Raw genomic sequence first — 15,907 nt, forward strand, 5'->3', positions numbered from 1 at the left:
TTAATTTTTGAAATCTAGCTATTAATACTACAACCAGCTAAAACCCTCCAAGATACAGCATGTTTCACCATCCAAAACATTTCTAACTGTCTTTGTGGCTAATTCTTAATCTCACCACAGTGTTGTTCTTTAATGTTTTTTCTTTTAGATCCCAAAGGAGGATCCATCCCTGAATAAAATGTCGACCTTCACCATAGGAAAATCATCCCCTAATCAAAGTGGTATGTTGATGCTGTTACTTTCAGGGTATTTAAAGCATAACAAGCCCTTTTCGTTGCATGTATGCGGTATGTGAACCTAATTCAAGTGCCATTGTGCCCTCCATATTCTTGTTTCAACACGGTTTCAAATCAGACTGCATGCTGCCCACCCTAGAACAATGGCGGACTATTTATTTGATTAGGCAATGCATGTGAGGACCGGTTTGGGAGGTGGAGGCAGCAGTGCTGCTTGATCCTTATCAGCATTTTCATTCTGTCTGAAGTGCTGGGAATGCCAGCACTACACAAGGGAGGAGTGGGGGAGGGAAACAGCAGGGATAGAGCATGGCTTCCGCTCTCATTACTGCCTGTGGTTACCCTGGAGACCAAGGAGCAGCATAGTTGGGGACATGCTCAGCTGCTGTTGAGGGAATCAGAGAGAACAGGCAGTGTGAGCAGAGCAGGCTAAGGATTTGCAGAGAGAGAAAGGGAGGGGCAGGCTTACTCCCTGCAACATTGTCCCTCTCCCCAATACACCTGGTAATTTCAGATTGTTGGAGAGGGAGAGACTGGGGAAAGAGGACTTGGGAAGACAGGACAGAGGGAAAGAAAATATAATTGATTGGTGGTTATCAGGCAAGATTTTTGTTACTGTCAACCCTGTCTGTAATAATGCCTAGAAAGGAGAAATATGGATGGTGATTAGGAAAAGACTGATGGCAAAAGGTTGGGCGTTTGGGTTCTGCTGGGATAAATGTCCAGATGCTTATTAGAAGCCTAATGACACCTATTCTTCTGCATTTGACACAATTGCGTTAAAAATCTTAAAAGATTTCAAGCACTTCAGGTTCTGGTTTTGGCTGGACACCCAGGGTCCTCTCCTATGAAAAAGGACGTCAGTTACAATTTTACCACTGACTACATTGTAAGCAGGATCAGGACCCAGCCATGGAAAGACTCATAGCTGAACATTTCAGAACCTCAGAAAAGGCTTCGTTCCACACCAGCTCCAAAACAAGCAAAGGCTAAACAGGCTTCTTACTTCCCCATATCTATTAAAATTAGGACCGTCAAACGATTACAAAAGTTAATTGCGATTAATCATGAGATTTTTTTAAAAATCGTGATTAATCGCAGTTTTAATCACATTGTTAAACAGTAACAGCATACAATTTATTTAAATATTTTGCATGTTTTTCTACATTTTCAAATATATTTATTTCAATTGCAGCACAGAATACAAAGTGTAGAGTGCTCACTTTATATTACTATTTTTATTACAAATATTTGCACTGTAAAAAAGATAAACAAAAGAAATAGTGTTTTTCACATCACCTCTTACAAGTACTGTAGTGCAATCTCTTTATTGTGAAAGTGCAATTTACAAATGTAGATTTTTTTGTTACATAACTGCACTCAAAAACAAAACACTGTACACTTTGTATTCTGTGTTGTAATTGAAATCAATATAGTTGAAAATGTAGAAAAACATCCAAAATGATTTATAATAAATTTCAGTTGGCATTCTATTATTGTTTAACTGTGCGATTAAAACTGTGATTAATCGCGATTAATTTTTTTAATCAAGTTAATTTGCTTTGAGTTAATTGCTTAAGTTAACTGTGATCAATTGACAGCCCTAATTAAAATGTTTTCCTTGGTTTTAAGCAAATATGTTTATACTGCCATTTAAAATAACTGATATATAAATCTCTGTTAGTTGCTGCATTTCCGCAGAGCATCCATAGGGGATAGCAAGGAACCTCACTACACAAAGGAGAACGCCTCAAACAGGAATTCTTGTGGAGCAAAGCCACCATTACATGCTTGAAATGGCTGCAGCATGTGCTCGGTTTTGCAGATGCATTAAAGGTTGCTCCTTGTATCCTCCCCTCCCTTTTGTACTTGCTCAAGGGCTAAGGACAAGCTGCAGCAAAATATATGCATTAAATCTGTATAAGCACATTAATATATTTCATCCTTGACTTGATCAGTACAGATACAATTTGATGCAGATAGGGCCACACATACAGTAGAAACACACATTAACAGTAAACTATTTGCACTGCAGTATTACAAGCAAACATTAAATGCTTATTGTTTATCTGCTGCCTCTAGATGGGGCTTCATTTCAAGTTAATTGGATTATTAAATTAAGAAGTATTAAAAAATCCAAAATGGACTTTTGGAGTAATTTTACTCTCATGATGTGCCACTGGGGAGAAATGAATGTTCCACACACTAGGCTTGATGTACTCTTGGGTATATATTGATGTGCATCTTGAAAACACCACATCTATGCTTGTGCTTATGCATAATAGCAGATTTTTAGAGATGTGTGAGAATGTAACTGACTTTAGAGCAGAACCTTAAATGTGTTGGAAAGGGTTTGCAGGAGTCCTTTGCTAAAATTATGCTACCAATATGAAGGGAGTGCTGGGAAGATTTCCTTATTTCTGATGGAGTTCTTCCTTTTGGATACTGCTAACCCATTCTTGCAGAAGATGGCTTTTAGGCTTGGAGCTCATAAAAATAATTTTGAAGAGCAAATGTTTTGCACCAGATGTAAGGTATTAAAAAAAATTACTTGGAGGGGGAGAGCGTACAGTTCCCTTTACAAAGTCTTCAAACCTCCATCCTCAGTTGTCAAATGTCGGAAGTTCTATTTGTCTGCCTGCCTATTGTGATTGTTATTCCATGTCCATCATGATACTACACAATACTGTGCTATACTATCAATACACTGAGCAAAGTATACATTTTATAGGCAAGTGCATTTAATATAGGTTTGATTGCTAATTGGTGCTGCCTCCATCTTTGACTGTAGCTACGAGGAAAAAAATATCAGAAGGGTAGCCATGTTAGTCTGGATCTGTAAAAGCAGCAAAGAGTCCTGTGGCACCTTATAGACTAACAGACGTATTGCAGCATGAGCTTTCGTGGGTGAATACCCACTTCGTCGGATGCATGTAGTGGAAATATCCAGGGGCAGGTATATATATGCAAGCAAGAAGCAGGCTAGAGATAATGAGGTTAGTTCAATCAGGGAGGGTGAGGCCCTCTTCTAGCAGTTGAAGTGTGAAAACCAAGGGAGGAGAAACTTCTTTTGTAGTTGGCTAGCCATTCACAACCACAGCGCAAGAGAAGGAGAAATTAGGGAGACATTTTTGGAAGCTCATATTAAAATATTGGTAACATTACTGGTCCAGTGACAAAAATCTGTCTTTGATTCTGCATGTGAACATCCCAGTTGTCCTACAGAAAACAGAGTGGCGGGGGGGGGGGGGGGGCAAATTGAGCAATGTGCCCTAGGCCCTGGGCCCCACAGGGGCCCCCACGAGAATATAGTATTCTATAGTTTTGCAACTTTTTTTTATGGAAGGGGCCCCCAAAATTGCTTTGCCCCAGGCCCCCTGAATCTTCTGGGTGGCCCTGACAGGGAACCACAGAAAATGGTAGAGGACATGTTAGGGCTTGCAGTCTTTTCTTGATTTTAAATGTAATACAGAATTCCATCTTTGTACTCTGACATTGATTTTTCACTAAAGAAAATATTTCTGAAGAATGTACTCCAGGCACTCTCCCTTAAAAGAAACAATCATCTCCTTTGCTGTGTTTCACTTCCTCTATCTGGCCTATGTATTTGTGGTTCTTCATACTTGTCACTACACTTGAATTTCATGGATAAAAGGAACTTGGCTTCCTTTTTTCACAAGTCAGAGCAATATACTGGTGCGACAAATGAACACAATACCGACTGTGTGTACTCTGTTTGTGAAGTGATATGTCTTTCCAAACACAAAGAGCATAACCATATGTTTTCAATCTGAATGATGTTTAGTTATATCTGCTCAAATCCATTCTGAGTGAAGCAAGGAGTTTTGAAGTGTTTTTGCTGTGGTGCTCAGAGGCTAGGCACGATATAGTAATCCAATAGGCTTCCCAAAAGAGAGTGCAGAACCCATTGTTTCTTAGCACTCCAAGGGTACGTCCATACTACCCGCCCGGGTCGGCGGGTAGCGATCGACTTCTCGGAGTTCGATATATCGCGATATATCGAACTCCGAACGCGCTCCCATCGACTCCGGAACTCCACCACCGCGAACGGCGGTGGCGCAGTCGATGGGGGAGCCGCGGACTTCGATCCCGCGCCGTCAGGACAGGTAAGTAGTTCGAACTAAAGTAGTTCGAGTTCAGCTACGCTATTCGCGTAGCTGAACTTGCGTACCTAAGTTCGAACCCCCCCCGCCCAGTGTAGACCAGGCCCAATTTATTAAGTTCGTGTCCTTAATGAGGGTCTCATATGTACGTCATAAGTCTAATTTGTCACCTCCAACTTGGCTTCAAAAGGAGTTTGCATGTGTCATGACTGCAGGATTGAGCTTCCACTGCAGCTGAACACACAATTAAAGGGAAGGTGCAGTAATGGTAGAAAACAAAGTGATGGTAAGGAGCTCAGATGGGGAGAAAAGGATATACACCGCTACCCCAATATAACACGACCCGATATAACATGAATTCGGATATAACGCAGTAAAGCAGTGCTCCGGGGGGGGCAGGGCTGCGCTCTCCGGTGGATCAAAGCAAGTTCAATATAACACAGTTTCACCTATAACGCAGTAAGATTTTTTGGCTCCCGAGGACAGCGTTATGTCGAGGTAGAGGTGTAGCTGTAATAGGCTTAAGAACGAACAGGGAGGATTTTCCCATGGGGCCAAACTACCACTAAAAGCACAATTATTCACAGCTGTCTAATACACTGAGAATATGTTCTCATGGATCATATGAAATAATATTCTTCAGTGTACCAGGCATTAAGACTGTTCGTTAAGGTTATTTTGCATGTTTGTAACACATGAATGGATATTTTCTAATTCACTCATCAAATCAACTCTATTTGTGTTCGTTCAGAAGTAAATCAAGCTGTTGATTTTTAAGCTGAAATTGTGAATTCAGATTGGTAAAGTGGGATTCAGGGACTTCTACACTGGTTGCAGCACAGCAGGTTATTTATTGGTAAAACATGGAACACTTAGGAAGGTAACTTCTAATACCCAAATGACCCGCTGAACGACTGCATGTGTGGCTTAGCAGACTGATATTAAAGAAGCCTTGATCTTCATGTGTAATATCTAAAGATTCAGTTTGTGCCATAAATATATATAGCTATATTGCAAACTTTCTCAGAAAAACAAGTATTTCTAATGCTATTCTAAGTTTTAGACCTTTATTGCATAGTTTTTTCAATAATTGTGCTTCTGCATTGATAAATACAAAGAGTCCCACTCTTACAGGGAAAAGCAGACAACAGGTTGTTCATGATGACAACAGCAAGCGAAGGACCCTGTTGCAGGATAGCAGCTGGATAAAGAAAAGACCTGAGGAGGAGAGGTAAGGAAAGAATTAATTTCAGTTCAGGCAGTAAAGATCATATGCAGCATATTTTCCCTGACTGCAGGTTAACATACTCTTCTGGTTTTTAAAAAAAAATTATTCTATCATCTAATTTTTTTGCAAGAGTAATGCTTTAGCAAGTGGGTTTGCATTTATTTCACTATAAAATCTCTATTGGCCCAACTCTGAGGTGCTGCTGAACGCCTCCTGCAAGCTAACATCCTAAACTTCCACTGTTACATCAGTGGGAGCTTGGAGTGCACAGCATCTTGCTAGATGTGCTCAGCACCTCACAGGATAGGCTCAAGATGACATTCCCTTATGTTTTGATTACTGGAATACCTGATTTTCCATGTCTGGAAAAATGCCAATTATTTAATGTTGACACGTTTATTTAAGGAACTTAATTGCATCAGGACCAATACTTAAACCTACTGTGGTGCCCTATTATTATGATTGGTATTACAATAATCCCTAGAAGCTGCAATCAAGTTCAGGCATCCATTGAGCTAGGCACCATACAAATACATAGTAAGAGACAGTCCCCATTCCAAAGAGCGTATAGACAAGAGCTGCTGTCAGTGGAGTTAAAATGGTTTAAAACTGATGTTAGATCTGAGTCAAGACATAAATCGTTGTCAAGAAATTGGTCTTTGTTTAAATAATTTGATTTTCACCAAAGATCTGACTTTTTTTTAATTGCAGTACTAATGAAAACTATGGCAGAGTTGTGCTTAACCAATACAAATCTCAAGATAGTTTACAGAGGTACAGTAAGTAGTATGTCTATACATCTGTCAAATGGTATTGCTAGAGATAAAGGCAAATACACACACTAAAGTCCTGTTTATGCAAAGAACTTGTTTTGTTCAATTTGGGCCTGCTCTTCCTCCCATTATCATTAATTACTTACCTCCCATCGACTTCAATGGGAACAGGATCTGGCCCTTAACTCTGAATATATTGGAGAACTGCATAATGTCTTACATCAACACTTGCATATTGTTTTCATTTTGATCAAATGAATAAAAATGTTAAAATACATTTGTATATATGCTTATTTAGAATGTCATTTTTGCAAACAAATGCAAACTTTAAAAAGAGTTTGTTTTTAATTACGTCTAACTATTTTTTCTTTATAACAGTAACTTGAATGAAAAGGAAGATCAGAAAGTTTTACTTGGCCGATACAGATCTGATACTACTTTAGACAGGTAGCATATTCTTGTATACAATATTTTGTCATTTTCATGCAAGTGGTGTTTTGTATATGTTTTGTCTACAAAAGGAAAAGTATTAACAAGTAAAATGGCATGAGTGGCATATTAAATTTTGCATTTATACCACGGTAGTCTGATTTATTTATTTTCTAAAACTACTGTATGTGTATTTTTCCCTCCAAGATCTTTTGTCTTGAGAAGGCATAGGCACTGACTTCCTCTGTTCCTGGGGGATGCTCGACCCTGGCTCTGCCCAAGACCCCACTCCACTCCACCCCTTCCCTCAAGCCACACCCTGCCCAACCCCTGCTCTGCCCCAGGCCCCGCCCTCGCTCTGCCCTGGGCCCTGCCCCCACTCCTCCCCTCCCCCAGGCCCTTACCCCTGCCCCACCTCTTCCTGCTCCCACTCTGCCCCTGCCCTGCTTCTTCCCATTCCCTCCCCAACCTCTTCCTGTCCCACTCTTCCCCCTCCCACCCCCCAGCACCTCCTGCATGCTGCTGAACAGCTGATTTGCGACACACAGGAGGAGTGGGAGGGAGGCGCTGATCCGTGGGACTGCCGGTGGCTGCTGAACACCCTCTAATTTTTTTCCATGGCTGCTCCAGCCCCAGAGCACCCACGGAATCAGCACCTATGTGAGGAGTGATATATTGGCTGCATAGTTCTGTGTCCAGAAAGCATTCAGATAGCAGAATGGTGTACCAGTCTGCACATAAGTTTATGTTGATGTTTAGACTTGTTTTCACCTTCAAAAGGGAGTTCCTATTTTTATTATTCTGTGTCTGTAGCACTGAATAGATTCTACTATTAAAAGGGATTTCCTAGTATTGTAAATGGAATTCCTGCTGATTTACTCCCATGCAAGTGAGTGGAGAATTGGCTCCTCTGTGTGACATATAAATATATACAACATTTCTGACAGCAAATACAGTCTCTGTCATGTATGTGAATTAGCAATGGGCCAGCCTCAAACATTCACATTGAAGAAGCCTCACCCAAATTTCTCATTCCTTCCGAGTCCCTACACTTCCCTCCCACAATGTATCATAAACCCTTACTTTATTTATGAGAAGTGTGGGGGAAAGGGACGTGTCTTATTTTACCCAGATTGTTTCTCCCTTCTAATTGAGAACTAATTAGATATGTGAGGAAGAGGTGGAAGACATGCCTTAAAATCAACTAGTCATCATGATGATCTTTACGCTTTTACTTCTTTGTACAAACTATTGCTGACTCCAAAACTGATGTGGTGAAGAATAAACACTAACAATTGCCTTCTATGATATCTGAGTCTTGAAAAAGGCTACTGAAATAAATAAAAAGAACACTTATGCCAACCTCAGTCTTCCACTCCATTGTTGGCATGAGAGGTGAGATGTCAGGACAGTAACACTAGGGAAATTAAAGAAGTAGATTTGGATTTTTCTGCCATGTCCTCAATAAAAAGCAGAATGAAGGACAAGGGTGTAAGTCTCAGTGAATAACAGCTGGTTGAGAATTACTTTAAGAATTTTTCATCCCTATGGCCCCTGTAATGTTAGCAAGCTTAGTGAGACCTCTAGTGGTCTTCTGAACAACTGCAGGCTACAGTCACAAATTGCCTGGGGCATGAGCAACTTGAATTACTTACATATCTAGTTTTAAGAATTAAAAAAAAATCTAGAAAACACATTGCACAAATTGGACCCTGGAATGGCTATGCAAGAATTTCCATTGAAAGCAATCGGTGCTCCACATGTGTATCTGAAGGCAGAATATGTAATTCTTTGTTTCAGTCAGTGACATCTGATTAGTAGTTCTCTGACTGAACATGGCTAATTATTGTTCTGTGTCTATTGCACTGGATGGGCACTCTTTTTTTTATAAAAAAACCCCTGCAATTATTTTCATTTTTGTATTTAAATAAATGGGTCTTGACTGACAACCATTTTTCAGAGACAAGTGAGTGAGATAATATCTTTTATTGCAGTGATTCTCATCAGGGGTCCGAGGCCCCTTGGGGGGCCACGAGCAAGAATCTGGGGGGCCACCAACCAGGGCTAGCATTAGATTTTCTGGGGCCAAGGGCAGAAAACCAAAGCTCTGCCATATGGGGCTGAAGCCCAAGCCCTAAGCTCCGCCACCTGAGCTTGAAGCCGAGCAATGTAGCTCTGTGGGGGCCCTTGTGACCTGAGGCTCCAGGTAATTGCCCTGCTTGCTACCTCGTAATACCAGCACTGGCTTTTATATGCAGAAAACCAGTTACTGTGACACAGGTGGGCCGTGGCGTTTTTAATAATATGTTGGGGCGGGCTTCAGAAAGAAAAAGGTTGAGAACCTTTGTTTTATTGGAGCAACTACTGCTCATGAAAGAAAGAAATTTTTATGTGCCACATAGCTCTTCTTCAGGATTTTTTTTTTCTTCAGAGCTCTTCAACTGCTTTCAGTTATTTAAGCCAAACATTTAAGATAAACAACTCCAACATAGTGTTTATAATCAACCTTAAAGTATATATTGTACACTTGATCTTTGTGCAGACCTCCTGTTGATACCAAAGGGAGTTCCACACATGGAATGAGGATAGAACTTGGTAAATGTTATCAGTTCTGCTAGAATATTTGTGATACTCAGACTTTAGTGAAAGATAAAAATGCTATCTTATCCTAAGAGTGAATTCACTAACAGTTTGGAAAAGTTTTAGGCAATGACTATAGAATCCATAAAAGGCATGAAAAGTCATGTGCTTGATCCTTAATGCAAATCTAATGGCTGAATAAAATCAATATTAAGTACAAATAATCTAACCTCTTTGGCTAATGTTACCCCTGAAGGTCACACGTCTGTTCCATCACTGATTCTGTACTAGAGTTTCTTCAAATCACATTGATCTCTAAAAGCCATCATGAAAGAACATTGTACCTCTCATGGGACAGTGGAAGAGGGGGTTGATTATAAATATACAGTACTGCCTCATCAAAAGGCTTTCTAACAGTTTGATCTTAATAGTAGTCACAGACAGTTTAAAGGAAAAATTCTAATCATTTCATTTTAATGACGACTGTGGTAGTTACAGGATATTTAACCACTCAGAATTTAGTCATAGTTTATAATCTTTTTTTCAGTCACATGTATGCATTGAAATTATGTGTATTGGTTCAGTTACTATACTATTCTTACTCATCAACATCATGTACTGGCTGTCATAAGCTATGCAGCCTCACCAAGTAATAGTTGATGTTGCCATTTTATTTAGTGTATTTTTAAAGACATGATTCTAATCTAAATGTTTTATGAAAATGAATTTTGTTCTGTATTTCTATACAGAATTTCAGACACAAGAGATGCTGATAAAGCAAATAATTCCCCACCCTTAGATAATAGGACAACTAACAGGTAAGAGTCTGAGACCTGCTAACCCTTAAAAATATCCTTATACATTCTTATTACTGTTATTTTATTAGTGATGCATATATCAAGGATGAATAGAGAGCATAAACAATGGTGTGTGATGTGACAAAGATTTCAGAGCTGGTGAGAATATTTTTTTTAATTTAGGTGAAAAACTTTTTCATCAAACTTTTCAGCAGAAAACTTTGACTTTGTTGAACAAATGAAAATTGAAAAACTGAAAGAATTTTTGGCAGCTGAAAACTAAAACAAAAATTGGGTTGGAGGTTTTTGGTTTTCAAAGAAAAATATCTAAAAGTTTGGAGGAAACCAGACACTTTCTGTGAAAATTTTCATTTATTCAAACCCAGTTTTCCATTGGCAAAAAGTTTTGACCTGTTCTAAATTTTTTGTTGAGTCAGGGATGACCACATTAAATATATACTAGCGTTTGGTGAACAACACTGAAAACATACCTTCTAAATTACTGTTGGCACATGAGTAATTTAAGTCTCCATTTAAGAAAATAAAGGTCAAAAAAGCTCAGCTATTATATTTATAAATGCAATTGGTCAAATTCCCTGCTGGTCCAACTTCATTCAATGTCAGTTATATCAGTGATAAATTATGTCCAGTATAGTTGGTTATGATAATCAAACGGTACATGTAAGTGTAACCCTGGGAAGTGGTGAGATAACTCTAAAGTGAAACTGAGTGACTATGACACGTACAGTGCAAGTGAGACTATGCTTTCGTATTAATATTTCTCACAACTTTGTTGTTAATCAGTATGGTAATGATATGTGAAATATCATATAAACTGGGTTTTATGTTGTGACTGGAGATAATTCTGAATATGCCTAGAGAGAAATTCAAAAGAGGACTCATGGTGGAACTTAAACGGTACATAGGCTTTGCACTGGCCCTCTACAATTGTTCCCCTGAAGAATGTTCATAACAAGAATTGTGATTGATTTCATACTATATTTATCCTCACTAGTTCAAAAGTTGAGACAATAGGACAATAAGTTATGAAATGAAAATCTCTTATGAGGAAATCGCTGTAGGGTAGAATGTCAAATAGTCTTGTAGGCAAGTACTTAAATGTACACCATTCATCATCCATCATCATCATCATGGCAACTCCCAAAGGATGTAGCCTTCTTGTAAATCATGCGGCACCCAGATTGATCTCTACCTAGGTTCTTAAGATGGTCTGGCTTGATATTCAGTCTATGGCCATCATTGGTGATCTTATTACAACTCCAAAGCTTTTGGTGACCACATGATCGCTGGCCCTATAGCGGCATTCCTCAGTAAATGTGCTTCATACTTTGTTGAACTTCCATCCTAATAATAAGAAAGCATCTGAAACCAAACCAGTGCTGATGGAGGTGGTTGCTAGCTTTAGTTACGGATAGCCTCACTGATAGCTTTGGTTACGGATAACCTCATTCCTGATCTATGCATACTATGGCACACCTGATGAAGATGAAAGGAATTGAGAACGTACAGCATTGCCACAATAATAGTATCTGATTAAGAAACATACAATTAAAAATGTGAAAAATAGAGATTTTTTTAATGTTTTGGTGGCTATAAAATGTAGTGTAGTGACATGGATGGATATAATGGTCAAGATTTTTACAAGGGGCTAATGATTTTGGGTGCCCAATTTGAGACACTTTAAAGTAGTCGGATTTTTCAGAATACCCTCTGAATATAAGGACCCTTCAACATATCTTAAATTGGGCATCCAAAACTAAGCCCCTTGTGCCATCACTAATGAAATCACTAATCACTTTTGAAAATCTTAGCCAACATATGTAGCTATAATTGTACCAATTAGTGTTTATAATTCCATCCTTTAAAGAGTGCTGTGATAGCAAAGATCCCATTCCTTAGTTTATCAATTAAAATCATAACTCACTGAAAAACAATGAGCAAACTAAGTCTCTTTTGTTAACAGACAGTCCTGGACTCCTTCAAATACATCAACCACCACCACCACCACCACCACCACATCTCCTGTGAAGCACAAAAGGTATTCAATATCACCTTTGTTTTGCTCTCCGAGGATACATACAGTACTGTTGTGCATCAGTAATGTGCTAAGATATATTGGAAAAATAACTTCCTCTAACAAGTTTGGAATTCTTTTAAAAAGAGTTCTGCTCCTGAAAATTATCATTATCTGGCTATTCCCCACTGGATCACTGTGGGGGCAGGGACTCTCTTTTTACTGCCTATTTGGGTAGGGTCTAGCACTGGTTCTTGATTAGAGCCACTACACACTATTTCACTAAAAATGAACAATAATAGTACTGTCTTCTATAATAGATAAAAATTAGGGTTAGAAACTTGTTTGATTTCAATGGCATTAGCTGGGAGATGGAGACAATTGGCTATGGAGTAGAGAATAGAGTTGCCACCTGTAAGGTTCAGAAGACTGGGACACCCAGTAGGATCCTGAGTCTATTAAACTGGACAACTGGAAGTGTGTACTGAGTACCCTTACAGATTTCCCAGGGCAGTTACCTCAAAAAAAGGGGGATTCTGGGAAAACCTGCCCAGGTGGCATCCCTAGCAGAGAACTGAATTATTAACTAAAAATGGGCTGCTGGTGGATACCCATTTTCTTGTGCATTACCTTCCTGGCAGCAGCTCCCAAATTCTGTCCCTTCTGGCTTTGTTCCAATTCCATCTCCATTCCATATACTAAAATGATCAGCAATTAAATTGTTGACATTGAAATTAAAGTATTGTTGTTGTGTTAGAATTAACATCCCTAATGAGATTAATGGAGGGGCAGACAGTTTATTCCCCTCAGTCATTTTCCTTAGGCTGTTTGCAGACGTGGGAAGACACCACTGCATTAATTACACTCGGTTCACATTTGGAAGGTTTTTCTTCACAGCAATGATGGCTACAAACTTACTTTTGTTAGAATGAAAACTTAGATTCTGCAGAATCTGAATGTGTTATGGAGGCCACGTAAATACATCAAGCTTTCCAGATCTGTCAGCTGGGCTTTGGGGGTTTGACCCATCTAGTTGTCCCTCATAAGACCTGTTTTATTGGCACAAGGGGCTACATTTTTTCTTCACCTGAGCTGCACCAAAGAAGAACTTGGACCAAAGATTGTATTTTGTACATTGGTTGCACCACTGTAATTAAAGGTTTCACTTTATGTCCACTTGCATTAAATGCTCTAACAGAGTGAACAGAATGGTGTGTCAAGATGGTGGTTGCTATGAAGGCATTGGAAAATAAGTTTAAAAAAAGAAGAAGAATTTAGGAAATGTTATAAGCATTTTCTGTATCACTTCTGAGATTCTAACATTCTCTTTTCAAATAAAATTAAATTGCTGTTCATCCACTAAACACTACATACTCATACTCTATAATTGAATTATTAATTAATACTTAACAGGCAGTCTTGGATGCCACCACCAGTCTCCGGTTATAAGAACACCACAGTTACTGTGGAAAACAAAGGGTAAGAACTAAGAATAGCATTTAGGTGTTTATTATTATTATACCTGATCCTGCAAGGTGCTGAGGACGCTTAACTTCCACTGAATCAGCTCTCAGTAGCCGGGGTTTAGGAAATTCAGAAAAACTTGGGCTAAAATTAGCTGCAGTTATGTAAGAAGTGAATGTTTAGTTTTTAATGCTACAGCTGCATCTGCTTTCTGTCTGATGAATAATGAAACTGCTCACATCTCAATGTTAAATATGGATGAATTATTGAAAATGTGTATATTTACACACACAAGATGTGGGTGTTATCTTTATTCTGAAAAATTGCATTGTGATCTCAGTGTTTCTAAGTGAAATTTTATTTACGGAAGCAAAATTTTGTGAATTGAACTCAGTGTATAAATTTAAGCAGGTGCATACATATTTGCAGGATTGGGGTCAATGGGGGCTGAGGGAAGCGGTGGCCAGCACATCCCTCAGCCCGCGCCACTTCCTGCATCCCCCATTGGCCTGGGACGGCAAACTGCGGCTGGTGGGAGCCATGATCGGCTGAACCTGTGGACGAGGCAGGTAAACAAACCAGCCCAGCCCAGCAGGGTGGTTACCCTGGTGGGCCGCATGCCAAAGGTTGCCGATCCCTGCTTTGGAGCAATGCCTTCAAATTTGGTAGGGGGTTGCCCTGTGTCAGAGATAAGCCTTTTCCTATGAAAATCCACCCAAACTTGGCCATGTTGTATGCAAACACAAAAGCTTATATGAACACACGGGCCTGATGTTGAACTGCTTATAATTGTTTAAATATATTCTTGCATATAGATAAATAGTGAACTTTTTTCAGTAAAAAGAAAAACTTTGCACATACAAATTATGTATGAAAAGTATGAATATAAACTGTGGAGTTTTGTATGTACAAGACTGAATAAATCTTCAACCAGTCAAAACATGTATACCTACATAACTTGAAATGGGATATCTGATTTACCCAAAAATGTATTAAAACAAACAAGCAAACAAACAAACCAACCCACTAACTCTCTTATGGACAAATTTCAACTGTTTTTGTTTTGTTTTTACCAAGTTGTTGGGAGTTGTGGGTGTGGCAGTCTGAAAACTGACCTTTCATTGAAATGCACTCTCCAATCTTACTATGGAGGGGCTATGCATATTTCTGTAATAACAAATGAATGTATAGCTTTTTGTGAAGGAGCATGCTAATTTCACCATTCTCCGTATTCTATTGCACCTCTCAAACCTATTTCTAAATGGCAAATTAGAGAATGAATTTTCTTCTTAAAGAAAAATGTTCAGATACTTTTCATTGAATGTTTTAATACAGGCAGTCCAGAACCCCACCAGACACAACCACCACAACTACAGTTGATACTAAACGGTAAGAATGAGCACAGTGTTTATATTATGATTAATTCTGAATCATGCTGTAGACGTGTTTTTTTTCCTGTGCTGCAGTACAGTTCCTTTCAAGCCACTTAGCTCACTACAGAATAGCAACTCTGTGATAATCCTGAATATTCTCTGAAGGTCTTTTGCCAATGGATAAACTTCCAAATGGATATGTAGATGCAATACATCTGCTTCCTTGTGCTTTTGATTTCAAAAGCAATTTGTAGCCTGGCATTTTCCTGAACGCTTGTGCATTTTTCTTCTCCCCCACCCCTTGCATTTTGTTTACTATGTGTGTATCCATAGAGTTGTTGTAGCTGTGCTGATCTCAAGATATGAAAGAGACAAGGAGTTCTGTGGAGCTCAAAAACTTCTTTCACCAACAGAAGTTGATTCAATAAAAGATATTACCAGACCTATCCATAGAGTCAGCCGTTGCAGGAAGTTAGAATTCAGCATGGATGCAATTAACGTAGCTTCAGTAACTGTCTATATGCACAAGACTTTTAGGGCTATTCTGGAAATTACATTACAGCCAATGTCATGCCCTTCTATATGTAACTCTAGTGCCCTTGTAGCCAAGATGGAGTCTGCTCTGCAGGCAGCTCTGGCCAAGAGAAGGTGTGCGGAGTAATGCAACAGGAAAAAATCCTTTCCACCCCAGGGGCACCTGTTCCAAACCCCCCAGAGTGAATGCACACCCCCACAGGGAAAGTACAATGGATATAAGAAAGGGAAATATTTATTTACAGAGGGATGAGAGGAGAATAAATAATAATCAGAGATATACCAATCTCCTAGAACTGGAAGGGATCTTGAAAGGTCATTGAGTCCAGCCCCC

General features: G+C 39.2%; 1 protein-coding gene across 4 annotated transcripts in view; it reads left to right on the forward strand.

Annotated features, from left to right (window-relative positions):
- SCEL (sciellin) overlaps nucleotides 1-15,907 on the forward strand; it is a 125,464-nt gene that overhangs the window by 75,949 nt on the left and 33,608 nt on the right. For all 4 annotated transcript variants that reach the window (XM_039519741.1, XM_039519731.1, XM_039519723.1 and 1 more), the window contains 8 exons: nucleotides 149-221; nucleotides 5,495-5,591; nucleotides 6,300-6,362; nucleotides 6,740-6,808; nucleotides 10,120-10,188; nucleotides 12,152-12,226; nucleotides 13,616-13,681; nucleotides 15,002-15,055. In XM_039519741.1, coding sequence (XP_039375675.1) covers nucleotides 149-221; nucleotides 5,495-5,591; nucleotides 6,300-6,362; nucleotides 6,740-6,808; nucleotides 10,120-10,188; nucleotides 12,152-12,226; nucleotides 13,616-13,681; nucleotides 15,002-15,055 — 566 coding nt within the window. The remainder of the gene's footprint in view (nucleotides 1-148; nucleotides 222-5,494; nucleotides 5,592-6,299; nucleotides 6,363-6,739; nucleotides 6,809-10,119; nucleotides 10,189-12,151; nucleotides 12,227-13,615; nucleotides 13,682-15,001; nucleotides 15,056-15,907) is intronic.

This window comes from Mauremys reevesii, linkage group 1 (assembly GCF_016161935.1).
Source record: "Mauremys reevesii isolate NIE-2019 linkage group 1, ASM1616193v1, whole genome shotgun sequence".
NCBI classification, from domain to species: domain Eukaryota; kingdom Metazoa; phylum Chordata; order Testudines; family Geoemydidae; genus Mauremys; species Mauremys reevesii.